Genomic DNA, 17,130 nt, shown 5'->3' on the forward strand with positions numbered 1-17,130 from the left:
CATTATTGGACTCATGTTCTCAGCATTGTTTGATGACCAAGGGCTTTTCGAACAAGTTAAAGTTCCGAGAAAGTCCATCATATCTGTCGGTCCAAGGCATTGGACCCTCCCAATCGATTTCTACCAAAATAGTTACAGCTCTAGTAGGTCCTCGGTCCAACCATGCCTTGCAGTATGTCGAAGAGATGCAGTTTCATGTCTTGCCGAAGCTGACTGTATCCTTACCCACTGCTGCCATCGATCCATCAAAATGGAATCTTCCTCAATCAATGTTCCTTGCTGATCCACATTTCTACGAGCCAGGTCCAATTGACTTAATCATAGGAGCGGAATACTATATGGATCTCCTTTGTAACGAGCGGCAAAAGGCGACCGATAATGGACCTACACTGCAAAATACGGTGTTTGGATGGATAGTTTCCGGACGAGTACCAGACAATTCAGAAGGCAGATTAGTATCGCTAACTCATGTCTGCTCTACAGCTGAAATTCAGGATCAGCTTACCAAGTTCTGGGAACTAGAAACATGCAGATCAACCAGCATCCTCTCAACAGAGGAATCAGCATGTGAAGAAATCTTCAACAGGACCACAGTTCGGGATGAAGCCGGAAGATTCATTGTCACTCTCCCGAAGAAGGAACACCTCATCAACCAGCTAGGAGAATCGAGAACAATCGCCATCAAACGTTTCATGGGACTAGAACGACGTTTCGCATCTAACCCCGAGCTGAAAGAGGAGTACACGAAGTTTATCCGTGAATATGACGCGCTAGGGCACATGGAGGAAATTTGTGGGGAATCTACAGAGGAAAGGGATTTTTACCTGCCACATCACGCCGTTTTGAAACCAGATAGCACCACTACCAAGCTGCGGGTAGTATTCGATGCTTCCTGCCGTACGTCGAGTGGAATCTCGCTTAATGAAGCCCTGATGGTAGGACCAGTAGTGCAGGATGATATTCAAGACATTTCCATACGCTTTCGTCTACATCGCTATGTTCTGGTTGCTGACGTAGCTAAAATGTATCGCATGGTCCTGAAGCACATAGCTGATCGTCGATTCTTGAAAATTGTTTGGAGGAACAACGTAAACGAACCGATTCGTACTTATCAATTGAAAACGGTCACCTATGGAACTGCTTCTGCGCCCTATCTCGCTACAAAATGTTTGCAACGTTTGTCGGAAGATGGAGAATCAACATATCCGTTAGCTGCAAAAGTGCTCAGACAGGATTTCTATGTGGACGACATGCTGTCAGGTGTAGATGACATTGCAGAAGGCAAGGCATTGATTCAAGAAATTATAGCGCTGTTACATTCAGCCGGCTTCACCCTTCGAAAGTGGAACTCCAATTCGAGTGAATTGCTGATAAACGTACCAGAAGACTTGAGGGACAGTCGTTCTATTCTGGAGCTTGAATCAGCTAATTCCAGCGTTAAAACACTAGGATTAATGTGGGAGCCTAGCTCTGATCATTTCAAATTCTGCACACCATCGTGGAACCCCACTTCAATAATCACCAAACGGACTGTGCTTTCGGATGTTTCCCGCATATTCGATCCACTTGGCCTAGTAGGACCAGTTGTAGTTCAGGCAAAAATCTTCATCCAAGACCTGTGGAAGAAGCAATGTGGATGGGATGAATCGCTGGACGAGAATCTTCAGGAGCAATGGCGGGAGTACATGCGGAATTTAGTAGGTCTGGACACATTGACGATTCCTCGTTGGGTTGGATACAGCAAGAATGTCGCAGTTGTTGAACTTTATGGATTCTGCGATGCATCAAACAAGGCCTACGGAGCTTGCATCTATTTGCGCACCGTGTTGGAAACTGGTGAAATGTCTGTTCATCTACTGACAGCTAAATCTAGAGTAGCTCCTCTGAATAATCCGAAGAAGGCTGAAAAGCGTGAAACCACTCCTCGGTTGGAGCTTTCTTCAGCGCTTCTGCTCGCACATTTGTATGAAAAGGTGAAAACTGCTCTCCACTTGGAAATGCAGTCATTCTTCTGGACAGATTCAATGATTGTGAAGTGCTGGCTATCATCATCTCCAGCCAGATGGAAGCAATTTGTTGCCAACAGAGTCTCCGAAATCCAGCACATCACGAGAGGGGGAGTTTGGAGTCATGTAGCGGGACTGGAGAATCCAGCAGACATTATCTCACGAGGGATGACCCCAGCACAGTTGCAGTATGAGACACTATGGTTTCACGGTCCATGCTGGCTGCGACTGGAAGATCAACACTGGCCTAGCGATCAACGAGTTCAAGAAGCAGAAATTCAAATAGAAGTATTGGAGGAGAAAAGCGTAACGGCAGCGCTTCCAACCGCTATTCCCAGCGAGATATTCAGTTGGAGATCTTCGTTGATGAACCTCGTACGAGTCATTGTGTACATAGATCGTTTCCGCTCAAACACACGGTCGGAGAATCGAAATAGACGACGCGTTGGTTTTGTGACTTCCTTAGAGCTTGACAAAGCTCTCAAAATTTTAGTTCGTGTTTCTCAAAATGAAAGCTTCTCGCAAGAAATCAGTGACCTGAACAGTGGACGAGCAGTACGAAACTCCTCAAGGATCAAGTCACTAAATCCTCAGCTGATCGAGGGCATACTCTGCGTTGGCGGTCGGCTGAAACACGCCATCATATCGGAAAATCGGAAACATCCATTCATCATTGATTATCGTCATCCTTTTGCCAAGCTTGTTGTGGTTCACTATCACAGAAGGCATCTCCATGCAGGACAACAATTGCTGATTTCTGCCATGCGAGAACGATTCTGGCTTACGAATGTCCGAAATCTAGTTCGCACAGTACTGCATGAATGTGTTGCATGTTTCCGATCACATCCACAAGTTCACGAACAGCTAATGGCAGACCTTCCTCCTGAACGAGTCACTCCCTGCCTTCCCTTCCAGCGGGTTGGAGTTGATTACTGTGGACCATTCACAATCAGGTACCCTCAACGTCGTGCACAACTGATTAAATGTTTCGTCGCAATCTACGTATGCCTGGTAACGAAAGCGGTCCACTTAGAGCTAGCAGCAGACTTGTCTACACAAGGGTTCCTAGCTACTTTCAAACGATTTATCGCTCGCAGAGGAAAGCCACAAGTTGTAATGTGCGATAATGCAAAAAACTTCGTTGGTGCAAGACGAGAAATCGCTGAGGTTCACAATTTGATTAAGTCAAGAGCCTTTCAGAATTCTGTTGTAAATCTTGCAGCTGAAGAAGGAATAGAATTCAAGTTCATCCCTGCACGATCACCTAACTTCGGAGGACTGTGGGAATCAGCAGTCAAGTCCTTCAAAACCTTGTTCAAGCGAAGCATCGGCGTTCGAACTCTCGTGTACGACGAAATGCAAACGATTCTCGTACAGATCGAAGCAGTATTGAACTCTAGACCGTTGACACCGCTCAGCAATGATCCTGAAGACTTTGAGGCATTGACACCAGGACACTTTCTAATTCAACGACCTCTAATTGCCCTTCCGGAAGTTGACCTGGATGGAATTCCAGAGAATCGGCTATCAACATGGCAGCGAATACAACACCTCATGCAAGGCATATGGAAGAAATGGTCTACACAATACCTATCAGACCTACACAATCGAACGAAGTGGACAAAACGAAGAGACAACATCGCTGTTGGGACGATGGTTGTTCTAAAGGATGAAAACCTTCCGCCACTCAAGTGGCCACTAGCGCGTGTAACTGAAGTTCACGCAGGAGCAGATGGGAACGTTCGAGTCGTGACGGTGCAAACCAAGGACGGTAGCTATCGCAGAGCAATTTCAAAAGTATGCATTCTACCGATACGAGACAATCTTGCTTTAGCAGCTGAGGAGAACTAGGACTCCTCCAACGGCGGAGGCTGAGAGGCCTCCGCTTACCAGTTAAGTTACGTATTTCTTAAAATTTCAAAAAGTTGACCGCCTATTTTCTTCACAGTCACGACTCCCCCATTCCCCATTCAATTTGGACGACTCAAACTACTCACTGAATTTCGTGTTGTCTCTGACCAGATAAGGTAATCTGTGTTGTCCGGTGGTAGTTTCCATGTTGCATGTGTGGTGCATTTTGTGTCCATTCAGTCCTGCCTGATTTCAATTGAAATCACAGTGGCGCCGAGCGCCTACATTGCACAGCAGTGCTACGTCAGAGCCAATGCTAAATACCGTCCTATTTTGACACTTCCGAGGTACCTCCAAATAACAACTGCATTCCGGGCAAGAAGATGTACACTTCAAACCCTGGTTCAACGAAGTGGTCGTCAGCGAACTTGGCCAGTTCACCTGATCGATCATATCATCGGAGAGCCAAATCGAACCTTAGCAGTCAAGAGGGAAGTCTACCTATCAGGAATCATCGAAACGTCATCATTAGCGTTAGATCATCGATGTCAGAGGGCATCCGCGGAGGCCACGAGGGCCTCCGCTCCAGGCAAGTTGTTTATTCTTACATAAATTCAATTTAATTAGCACCCTCTCATCTGATGTAGTCACCACCACCGATTGAACCACGGCGTTCGGTTCGTCCTGTCAGTCCACCAACAGAGGTCACTGAGAAGTTCATCACGTCCACCAACATTCACGTTGAAGCAACAACGTCTTAGCAGCAATTGGTCCGAAGATCCACCCGTTGCAATCTATGTCCAGAGGAAATCTCAGCATACAGTCTATTGAACCATCGAGGAATCGTCTAGTCAACACTACCAAATCTGCGAAGTAAATATTTAAATCGTCAAGCACACGACCCTGGAGATCATCATCGAGCGAACAACTCTGGCAGGCAGCTAATTCGCTGTAGAAAATCTTCAGGCAGTCCAACATGGCCTGCCAGGTAAGTTGTTCCGGTTTTATACTGCATTCTATCATGATACTCCATATTCGTATTCACTTACTTCGAGGGAAACATCACCAACTTAACCGACGATGAGACACACCAGTAGATCACAACAGCGATCGGCTACGAGCAGCGGATTACAATCCTTTCAGTGATCAGCTGTTTCGTATATGGGTCAAGGTCATACCACATCAACAGCAACAGCAGTACAACAGTAGGCAAGGAAAGTGAATCTGGTTGAACCATCCCACTTCCAGCAGGAGAACAATAGTGTAGTTTTATACAATTTTTTTATGTGTCTATTATATAAGGAAGAATTAGCATAGCAAAACAAAATTAACGATTAGGCAGCTAGAAGCTAGAGTAGTGCAATTGAAATCAGAATGTTTCAAGGCGGCCGGCATATGTTCGAGCGAGACAAGTAGAGAAATATCGATGCATGTGCATCCCTAGTAAAGGAACATTTTCTCTCTACTTCTCTCACCGAGCCGAAGTGGTAGTATACTCACACTACCAGTGTCTGATCTCCCTCGATCACCGGTCAGCTGTGTAGTACATAGAGCAGTAGTTTTTTAGAATAAAATAAACCGTCGCGCTTTACACATCGTCGGAGCGTGTTTGGTTATCCGCAATAAAGTTTGTTGTAGTGTTCGCGTTAGAAATAAAACGTTTTAGTTCTCGTTATGTTGTAACCGTGAATATTCTTTGTTGTGTCCGAAAAGTCGGTTTTACGCGCGAACACCAGTGTTTACACATTGAGGATGATTACTAGTCAGGTGATGGTTCTTTGTGTATTGACAGGTGATCTGGCAAAAACGGATTACTGGCTACGGACGGTCAATCATGCCTAAGCTCATGCTCATGTATGGTGTGGCGGATTTTGTCTCGATCATTGATCGGGTTGTGTCGACAGTGGTGTGACGGAAGAGTGTTCTTGGCGGTTCAGTCAATAAAAAAACTGCTTTAAATGCTCGGTTTAATATGACGCATGCTTTAGTCCACATGCTTTAGTTCCACTACGCTTGAACGATCGTCGATAATAATGGTTTGTTATGATGTAAGAAGTTTGGTGGCCTAGTAACGTCCGTTTTTACTTACTAAGCAGAAGAACGGTTTTATCAAACATCTTCTCTCCTGTAACCATTGTGGGTATGCAGCGGTAAAAACAGTCCTCAAAACAACAAAGGTAACTTCAATATTCCATTCCCACTCTCTCCTGATTGCAAGGATGTAGGACTATGTGGACGATTTCGAATGGGATTTAATTCAACCCCACTGGCGCGAGCAAGCAGTCACATTTACCACTCAATCACCAGTCCGGTGCCGCCATAACACATCCTGATTGACAGCCTTTTATATCCTAATGTACTACGTGGTTTATGGACAGCCTCTCTAATTGCTGATCAATTGGTCGGTTCAATAATAGCTTTAATAAGGCGTTTATTATGCCGATGCGAGCTACTTGTATTACGAGTTATTTTTATTCAACCAAATCGAGCGACTTCAAGTTGCACAAAACAACTCGCAATTATTATTCCAATCAATCGAAAAGAGGAAGCTTTGCAAGTTTTTGCTTCGAACCAGGACATGTACGATTTTATTACAAATTTGCATAAAAAGTGCGCAAAATTTGTAATGTTTCATCGCATTCTGGTCGACGGACTGTTTTTTAAAAATAATTTTCTTATTTTAACGTTAGCTAAATTTTCGAATTGAGCTTGCTTCCTCGGATGCTCTGTTTTTTACAAAATATTATTTCTGAGAAAAAAAAAAACTTTCTGGTACGCTTCAATTCCTTTTTAGAACTGCCAAAAAGGACAAAATTATCATAAATACAGTGCATGAACTGGCATTACGCTGCTTTTACTGCATTTGTTTATTGTTGTGGCCATAAAAATTACATAAAATTTTGAAGGGTAATTGGATTGGATTGGATGAAATATAAAAATTTATTTTTTTGCTGTGTTGATGAACACGGAATAAACATAGATCAAAAATCATTGCATAGTCTGCAACTCAACTTCTAACATTCCCTGCGATGTTTATAAACAGAGGATGATAGAAAATGGAATTAATACTTATTCATTGTAACAAATTTTTGGTTTGCGTGTACATATTTGTAATCGAAATTGACCGGTCACCAGTTTTTAAAATATATGTACATTAGACTGATGCAAAATTTAAAATTTTCGCTCCACAGTGCTCAAACGGTTCCAAATTGGGTCCTGCTTAGCCTCCCGAAATTTGAACTACTTTAGTAAGAAACTGACTTGGCACAAACCATTTCAAGTTTATATGGGAATTACTATGGGAAAACTTATGTTTTTGTTTGTATTTATCTAACAATTCACCACATCACTGTGGTTTTAAAAATGATAGCAGTAATTGTAGAAAATTTTCTCAGCTACAACTTTGTTCAAAACCACTTTTCAATCAAATGCACGGAACAAAAGTTATTAATGATTCAAGTCACTGATGTCTTATGATTACGCTCATTCAACTGTTCAGCAGGCAACATTGGTGTTTCTGGTGAGAAGAATACAGCACAAATATCATGGCTACTATGTCACACTGCAGAATACAGTGTTGCTAACAGAACAGCTGCTTGATCATGCCTTAAGATTATCAATCTCTTAAACAATTAATAACTATTTAATTTGACATTTAGCTGTAAAACGATATTCCACAAAGTTGTAGTTTAGAAAAATTCCCGTAAGAAAAGTTATAGAACTTTTCGAAAAAGCAATATGGAAAATGGGTAGAAGAAAATGAACAAAAAGTTTGGTTTTCCCATAGTAATTTTCATATAAACTTCGAATGATTTGTGCCAAGTCAGTTTCTTACCAAATGAGTTTAAATTTTGGGAGGTTATTCAGGACCTGATTTGAAACCGTTTGAGCACTGTGGAGCGAAAATTTCAAATTTTGCATCAGTCTAATGTACATTGTTATACATTTATTGCCTCAAAGGTGATGCTGAGCTTGAAAGAGTCAGTATCAGCTTGTGCTTTTTTTCTTCTGTCATGTGCGACTGTTGTTCCGGCTGAAAGCTTCCCAAATTTGATTGCTGTGCGATCAAACAGGTATGAAACAATGCAAATATTCGTTTTTTTTTCTGATGGAAATACATTAAAATACCAAGATCCTTGTGAGTCGTGAGAAGCAACAGAAACCGAGGAAACTCATGCCTTTGGAAAGAAAGTTGACTTTCAATTACATTTTCCATGCTCCACGGAGACTGAAGGCAATGATGCGCATTTAGAATGCTATTTCTCCGACTGTTACACCGGTCTGGGTGCGGTGTGTGTGTCTGGGAGGGGGTTAGGTAAAGGAAGATTGGTTCGAACCGGGTTTGGATTGTGTTATGCTTGTTGGCGTCACAGGGTATGAGAATGAAAAAATGCGAAGGAAAACAAGATGAAGTAAAAATATTTAATGTTTTTCTGAGCTGAAGGAAAAAAATGTTGACGAGAGATGATTTTTATTTCGTAAACATCTGAGTCTATATTGCGTCTTATGAAAAATGCAGGACAGCATAAATTTTATCGTTTTTGTTTTTGCAATTCTCGTGAGGTAAAAGCAAGCAGCATATTTTAGCCAGCAGGAAACCGCATTGCACAGAGAGGGAAGTATGCTTCGAATACTTTTAAGGGTGTACATTGTTTGCGTTTATGAGAAGAATGCTTTTTATGGTGAGCCACATATATAAGCACACAGCAACAAGCCCATATCAATGATGTCAGCTCAAAGTACAGGTTTAAAATTATGCAAGTAGCAGATTTACATCACCTTAAGTTTATTTTAATTTTCACTTGATTTATTTTCCGTCGATCTTGTTTTCCGTACTGAGTCCCAATGCTACCGAGGGACAAGAAGGCAGCTCTCGCACCCTCAACTCTAGATCGGGGACCAACAGCTTTGCTTCCCTTCCGAAGAAAAAAGGTGATCACAGATTTTATGTGGCAAAAAATCCCGACAGCGCCGACTGGGATTGAACCCAGGCTCTTTAGAGTGAGAAATAGTCACGCTTATGACTACACCACCGGTGCCGCTGTGTAACTTTAAGTTGCAGTAAGTTGATTATGACGACTATAATAAGTTTTATAATTTTTTACAAACAAATTGTAACAAGCGTGCTACTAGGGTATTAAAAATGTGAAATGTTTCGTCAAACTTTGTGTGATTAGCAGTATTGGTAAACGCTCACAATATGGAAGAAACTTGTTTATAGTTTGGAATGAAATTACTGACCCGGTCGAGAAATATGCAACCAATTAGAGCACTGTTTTCAGTAAGCACATCACATTCAACCTATTTTTTTTTTGAATAATGTCGAGCCATGAAGATAACCCCAAAGCTCAGCATTAACGCGAGGATGTTAAAAGTGTAAATTCTATGCTTTTAGTTGAGGTAACTTGCTTACAGCTAATCAAAAACGATACTGATGAGTTACATGTTTGTCCTAAATAATCGCACAGAAGGTTGTTTTTTTAAAGCGATTATCAAGCTTTCGCTTCGTCTGCAATCAATGGAGACAGTATATGTGTTGGAGCAAGCAATTAACACCTGAGTGTCTGACCGATATTGACCCAAATAAGTTGAAATTGCTAGGCAGATATTGATGAAAATACTTTCAATCGGTCGATGGTTCAAGTCTTTATATGAGTATGAATTTTGTTTCAATTTAGGAATATACCAGTGCACAGAGGTCCAGAATGCAGATTTAGGTGGAATGATATGTTTTGAGCCTGAAATTGAAACTTTAGACTAAAAGTTCTACAAAGTTGTTTCTTATAGTTAAGCCCTCATTTTTATGACAATGAATTCTAGGGTGGCTCTTATTATCATTAATATCAAAAATCTAACTTTTTGTTTGAAAAAATTAAGGTATACATTTCTAGGCAAAGTTATAGCTGAGCTAATTTCAAGCAACTAAGTTAAAAAACTTTTTTGTATCTCTTAAATTGATCGCTTTAGAGCTATTTTTTTAATTGAGTTTGTTTTTTTGCTCTAGTTTTTTTATTTCAAATTTCTTAGCAAAGGTGTCTTGAAATAATTTTTAGATCTTTAGAAGGCTGAAGTTTGTCAATATATTTTGCCCATCAAGAGTTATTGACGTTTTTCTACTACAAATATGCCCTTTTCAATTGTAAATATCTCTGGTTGGGGCAAACAAAATAAAAGTTTTTTTTACGGCATTTGAAAGGACGTTTGTTATTCTCAATAATTTGAAAAAATTAGAGGAACGTTATTTTTTGAACTCTTATTAAGTCAATTTGAATTTATTCATATTTCTTACTATAATTGGGTATATCTTTTTTATTAGAAGAAATATAGACCACAACTTTTTATATGAAACGTGCATCTTAAAGAACTTAAAAAAGTCTCTACAAGACGTCATTCATGAAAAATTTGAAATAAAAAAGTTATTGGCGAAAGATGGTTTTCATAGGACCACTCTAATGACAAATTTAAATACAAATATTGCAAAGCCAATATGACCATAAAATCTCAAAAACTGGATTAAAACTAAAGTAATCATTCCTTTGTTGGGTGCTTTTTAGTTGGAAGTTTGCTAATTTGGTGACGTCTCAACTAAAAATCATCTATCCCGTCAGAAAATTGAGTCAAACTAGCATTGACTTTTCAAATGTCCAAAATCGCAAAAACGACAACAAAACGCTGAAATTGCTTGAACACCCTCTCAATCTTAAAGACACCGAAATAGCCTTTTAAAGGTCCAAACACCACCTCACAATCGATTACCTAGCATATTAAAAACTGTACTCGAAAAAAGTGAGACACTTTGATTAGTTTGTAACTTTTTAGCATGTGGGCAAAAATTTATTAAATTTTGTCTGAAACTAGCTAAGAGTGTAATATTTACGCTGGCAGAATTTCATCGTAATCTGTCAAGTGGTTATTGAGATTGCATCGGAGCAAGAGCAGATCCGCTAAAAAATCGTGTCGTCGTGGATAATCCGACTGCGTCCCACAGATGGATCGGGAAACACCTGGGAATCCATCATTTGATGATTTCTCGCGTGGTGAAGTCATTCAAGCACAGCAAACATTTTTTTTATTATTACATCCAAGTGGATGCACTTCAATAATGTCGAAAATCTCATGTTTTTTTATGACCACAACAATAAACAAATGCAGTAAAAGCAGTGTAATGTCAGTTCATGCACTGTATTAATGATAATTTTGTCCTTTTTGGCAAGAAATACTACACCATATTTTTGACACGATTGTACCATCCGATGGAAACTAACGATTTTAAATTGGCTCACTACTTGACTAGCCAATTGGTCCCAAGCAAATCGATTAACGTACCCCATTCTAGTCGAAATTCTAGTACTACACTATGTTTGTTTTGATTCGCTACACGCTATTCATTTTTGAGTTGAAAATCACTCAGCTCAGTCAAAAGGGAAGTTACTCAAAAATAAGTAAACCTACATTTACTCAAATCTGGGTAAACGTGCCTGCGGCGAAAACTGAGTAAAGTTGACTCAGATATTGGCATTTTATAGCTGGGTATGATGAATAAAGTTTATGATTGAAACAAGTTAACAAAATTTATTTATTAAAATTATGCAGTACATCACTTACAAAGTAAAATTGTGTAAATTAAATAGATAAAAGGTTCACTGGAACCGTTGGAAGTACACTGAAAAATATCACCTTCTGTACATAATCTACATATAGATCATCCTGAAGTACGGCTATTGGAACAAGTAGTAGTAAGTGGCTATTCTTAAGTCCATCAAGTAAGACCGCACCTCAGAAAACTGCTTTCTCCAGTCAATGAGGGAGTCTATGCAGCAACGTCATCCAACAAGAAAATGCAATCGCAAATGCAAAATGCAAAATGCAAGTTCAAAGTTCGTTTGGCTGACTTGGAAAACGCTAGCCTGAAAAAATTCAGATATCAGATATCAAAACTGATAATACTTTATGTCTACTTACCAACTTCGCTACCGACCAACTTGTGTTACAATTCGTAAATGCTGTTTTCAAGAACCTTTCTTGATGCACCATTTTGAATTTCTGGAAATTTTTATTTGGTAAATGGTCCATTGGTCTGGTTCTCACCAAAACAAAACATATCTAGTCAGATTTTGACAACCTCAAATTTAACGCAAGAATGAGTTGGATCTACTCAGTCACTGGGTATAGAGTTCTCCAGATGCACAAAAGTGTGTGTGAGACCGTGCGCTACCTTTTTAAGTATTTGTTATATCGCGATACCTGTTTGGTTCTTCTTCTTTTTGATTATTATATATGGATGTTGGATTTTAGTGTTCGTGAGATTGCGCTTGGAGATCTCTATACTCAAAATAGCGTGTAAGAAAGTTTGACAGATAAAATGAGGGGTTCGTGAATTTTCCTATGTTTCGAGGTGCATCGATTGATGAATCTACGCGAAACTGCACCAGTGCATGCGACACCTAGGTTTGAAATCCAAAACCACAAAAGTGATGATGTACTAAAAAATATTCCATACGATTTGACAGCTAGCAAAACGTCATTATCATTTTCACATCATTTCCAGCTGCTGGCCGACCGTAACGTAGATTCATCAATTAGCTCTATGATTGTACTGCATCCACTTTGATGTGATATCAAAATTATTTTTTTGCTGTGAGGAGACCCAGGCGAACCCGGTGGTGGGCAGGCTGCGGCAGACCGAAGACAGCTGACCCCGTTGAGTATGTTCAAGCGTCGGTCGAATCTATCGATCCGCGATGCTGCGAAGAAGGTGGATGTTTCCATCTGGTTTGTCCAAAAAAAAAAAAAAAAAACAATCGATAGTGCCGGCATCCACGTCAACATGGTCCGGAAGGCACCGAACTGGAACGACAAACAAAAAACGGTGGCCAAAACCCGCACCAGGAAGCTGAGTTTTACGATGCCACATCACGTTTGGCCGTTCCTGAGGAGGTAAGGAAGAAGAAGGTGGACAAATTCACCAAAAATTTCTTGGTTTGGCAAGCCATCTGTGGGTGCAGCAAGATGAGCCAGCCGTACATCACGACGGGTACCATCAACGGGCAAATCTACCAGGACGAGTGTCTCCAGAAGAGCCTCCTACCCTTCCTGCGGTCTCACGGAAGCGAGACGCTGTTTTGGCAGGATTTTACAATGTTGTTTTTCTACCAAAAGACGTCAACCCACGGAACTCACCGGAACTTCACCCAATTGAGAAGTATTGGGCCATCATGATGGCCAGTAATTCGTAAAACACCTAAGGTGTTGGAGAAAGAGCTGTATTTAAAGAAACAGTTGGTAAAAGTAACAAAAAAAGTCGGCCCCACCATTGCCCAAAACCTTATGAGTGGTGTCAAGAGCAAGGTGCGGGCATTCGGTTATGGAGCTGAGACCCAATAAAGCAATGAAGTAGAAACCTAATCATCATGTTGTAGTTTACTCCCTGAATGTTTGAAGGACATCCGACTTAAAATGAATTTTTGGCGACCATTTCTGTGTGTTTCACTTTTTTCGAGTATATGTTATGACAAGCAGCGTTTACTGTGTAATAATGGGCTGTTCATAAACTACGTAGACAGTTTAGGGGGGGGGCGGGGTTTGGCAATTATCCATGGCCCATACAAATAAAAAAAAACGTATGGACAATTGTCTACGCAGGGGGGAGGGGAAGAATCCCTTAAATCTGTCTACATAGCTAATGAACAGCACCTAATAAGATCATCAAAACTCCAAAGGGTGGCTAAAAATACCAATTACTTATCTAAAACCTTATCTTTTAATGAATAGTGAATCCATCGACAAAATAAAACTTCAATTTTATACAATATACAATTTAACAAAAAATCTTATATTTATTGTGTCAAAATCCAGAATTGTGGACAGTAAAAAAAATCCACAGTGCTGCCATTTAGGAATCTAGTAGTGTTGAAAAATTGGAAATTTCTTTTCAAGTATTCGGACAACGGTATTCGGCCAAACGATGCATTCGACCAAGCGGCATTCGTCCAGACGACATCCAGTCAAAGGGTCGGACACCTTCCAGTCAAATTTTTTTTTCCTTTGATTTGTTTTCCGTCGATCTTGTTTTCCGTGCTGAGCACCAATGCTACTGACGCCAGGAAGGCAGCTCCCACACCTGGCCCTACCTATCGACCCATCAACTCATGAACCGGGGACCAACGGCTTTACTTCCCGAAGGAAGGCGTGATCAGAGATGTTATGCCTCAGAACATCCCGGCAGCGCCGCTGGGATTGAACCCAAGCCTGCTGGGGTGAGAAGTAATCACGCTTACCACTACACCACCGGCGCCGCTCCCATCCAAATTTTCCAACCCGAAAAATGCCTAGACCGGACCGGGAATCGAACCCAGCCACCTCCAGCATGGTCTTGCTTTGTAGCTGCGTCTTTACCGCCTGAACTAAATCACGCAACCGTTTACTGTAATGACTGTACAACAGTAAAAGCAATCATCGCAAGTATCTACATTTCAATATACGAGTGTACGGTTATTATTGCGGTCAGTCGGCGCTTTCACTGTGAGGAGCACACATGTGGCATATATGAGCTACAGCTAGAATAAGTGCATTCGATTGTTGAGTTGTTTGCAGGGGTATTCAGCAATAAGAGTGAATTATGAAAACATTAATTGTTTCTTCGATCGACTAGCGAAATATTACTCAGGTGTGCATGTTTGGAACGTCACCATCCGTCATGCTATGATAGAAATATTTCTTATCTGTTCAAAGCATTTCTTTACCATTTTTACATTCATATATTGTGTGACAACCTCCGTTTGGTATTTACTGACTAGACTATCGGGAGGCCCCTTAGCATTGAATCTTAGGTAAATTATCTCGTCAGGTACTTTGCATCCCAGATAAACTGTATTAAATTTTGTTTTACTGATAACCTGGGACATACAACCGAATAGCCGAAGATAACTTATTCTCAACAAAGCAGATGATTGATAGGGTAAATCGTCTGTCTCATCGATAACTGAACGTACTATAAGTCTCGGCTGGCACAAATTACCTTCAGTCCCGTCTCACTAGCGATGCTGAAATCAATAATTTTCACTCTGTGCCTGGTCGGTAGAATCACTGCCGTTCCGCTTAAGGATGCCCAGCCGTGTCAAATATCCGAAGGCCTACTCTACGAAATCCGCAGCTATCAACCAATTGTGCACAAGATCATGAACGAGATTGTGAATGGTCGCTTTGCTGGCCAGACATGGCAAAGTCTGGCTGAGTTGACGGACACTTTCGGACCACGTATGACTGGATCGCAACAGTTGGAGGATGCCATTGATTATGCAGTCAAAGAAATGATCCAGGATGGTCTAGAAAACGTCCACACCGAGGATGTTCCCGTTCCACATTGGGTTCGAGGCTACGAAAGGGCTCAGTTGGTGGAGCCAATTCATTTGGAGTTGCCTATTTTGGGGTTGGGTACATCGGTTGGAACTCCATATGGTGGAATAAGCGCTGAGGTGATTGTGGTGCAGTCGTTTGCAGAGTTGGACGAACTCCCCAATGAATTGATAGAAGGGAAGATTGTCGTATTTGTACCTCAGTGGGTAAGCTACGGTGAAACTGGAACGTACCGAAGACTTGGAGCGTCTGCTGCAGCTAAGAAAGGAGCAGTGGCCAGTTTGATTAGATCGGTAACACAATTCTCTATTGGATCTATACACACTGGAGTTCAAGAATATGAGGAAGGAGTTCGAAAAATTCCCACGGCGAGCATCACAGTCGAACACGCTGAAATGTTGTTACGTAAGTATCATAGAGGAGAGAAACTCAAGATCCATTTGGAGATGCATGATGAGAATTTGGGAATGTTCATGTCAAGGAATACGATCGCAGAGCTGCAAGGATTGGTATATCGAAACAGTTCAGTTGTGGTAGTCTCGGGTCACTTGGACAGTTGGGACGTTGGAGTCGGTGCCATGGATGATGGGGGCGGAGTGATGATCTCATGGAAAGCACTGACCTACCTGAAGGCTTTGGGATTGAGACCAAGGCGGACGATCAGAGCGGTTCTGTTTACCGGTGAAGAGCAAGGCGTTTGGGGTGGCCGCCAGTACTTCGAAAATCACAAAGCGCAAGGAGAGGAGGAATTCAATTTTTTCTTCGAGTCCGATAGTGGAACGTTCAATCCCCTTGGATATGGGTTTGCAGGAAATGACGAGGCAAAATGTATTTTCCAGGAAATAGTTAAGTAAGTTCAAATCAGGGTCATCATAAAGGGCTGCACTAATGACGGCATGTTTCAGATTGTTGGCCCCGCTGAATGCCACTGAAGTGTCTAGTTCTTCAAGTGCCGGGCCTGATGTGACTGATTGGAGTGCAGCAGGATATCCCGGTGCTGGATTACTCAATGCAAATGACAGATATTTCTGGTATGGATGTATACCGATGTAACCAATTTTCCATACGCTGAAAATTTCGTTTTAGGTTCCATCATACTGCGGGAGATAGCATGTTGGTGGAGGATCCAGCAAATCTGGACAGGTGCGCGGCAATCTGGGCGGCTACTGCGTATGTTGTTGCTGACTTGAGCATTGCCATGCCGAAGACGATACTTCATAATTGATTATTGGAATGCTGGTTAAATGTGTGCCAGTATTGTGGTTGCCGATATGAAAAAGATATTCATCATAGTAAAACGCTTTTTCAATTTGGTAGTGCAAGTTTTATTCTGAAATTTTCTTGACAAATTTGTTAGTTAGGTAATTAAAAAAAAAGAGCCTAGCATTATGTGAACTCCAAGCATTTTTATTTCATATGCCCTACGTTTTTTTTTTTATTTATATCTATTGCATTTATTTGGAAGCCTCAATTGCGTTAGCTTTACAGAGCCGATAATTCAACAATTGTAACAAAATTCACCTATTCTTATGTCTAGTAGGAATTGTGCCGAATATTCGCGGCTTACCCTTCCCCTATCCAACTACGCCGATTGGATTGAGCAAATATTTTTAAATTACATATCTGCACATACCAACTCGACAAGATGATAAACACCCAAGTTATTTCAGTTTGAAGCTTTCCTTCAATTATATGAGTGAGGGGACGGAGGTATTGAAAACTCTCCCCCCCTCTCTCTAACTACGCTTATGAGTTTGAAAAATTGTATTTGAATAGTTCATCTCAACATACCAAATCGATAAGATAAGAAATTCAGAATTATTTCAGTTTGAAATCTGACTTCCATTGGTACACCGGCAGTGTTGGCAGAAAATGTGATTTTTGATATTTAATTCTTACCATACATATTTTAAATAGA

General features: G+C 41.0%; 1 protein-coding gene across 1 annotated transcript; it reads left to right on the top strand.

The window, feature by feature from the left end:
- Positions 1-14,861: 14,861 nt before the first annotated feature.
- On the top strand, positions 14,862-16,471 carry LOC135717255 (carboxypeptidase Q-like). Its single transcript, XM_065239247.1, has 3 exons — positions 14,862-16,062; positions 16,118-16,243; positions 16,299-16,471. Exons 1-3 carry the CDS (start codon positions 14,897-14,899, stop codon positions 16,435-16,437), a joined length of 1,431 nt encoding a protein of 476 aa, XP_065095319.1. The 5' UTR covers positions 14,862-14,896; the 3' UTR covers positions 16,438-16,471.
- The last annotated feature ends 659 nt before the right edge of the window (positions 16,472-17,130 follow it).

This window comes from Ochlerotatus camptorhynchus, unplaced genomic scaffold, assembly GCF_037179485.1.
Source record: "Ochlerotatus camptorhynchus isolate MF236.1 unplaced genomic scaffold, CSIRO-AGI_Acam_v1.1 ptg000054l, whole genome shotgun sequence".
NCBI lineage: Eukaryota > Metazoa > Arthropoda > Insecta > Diptera > Culicidae > Ochlerotatus > Ochlerotatus camptorhynchus.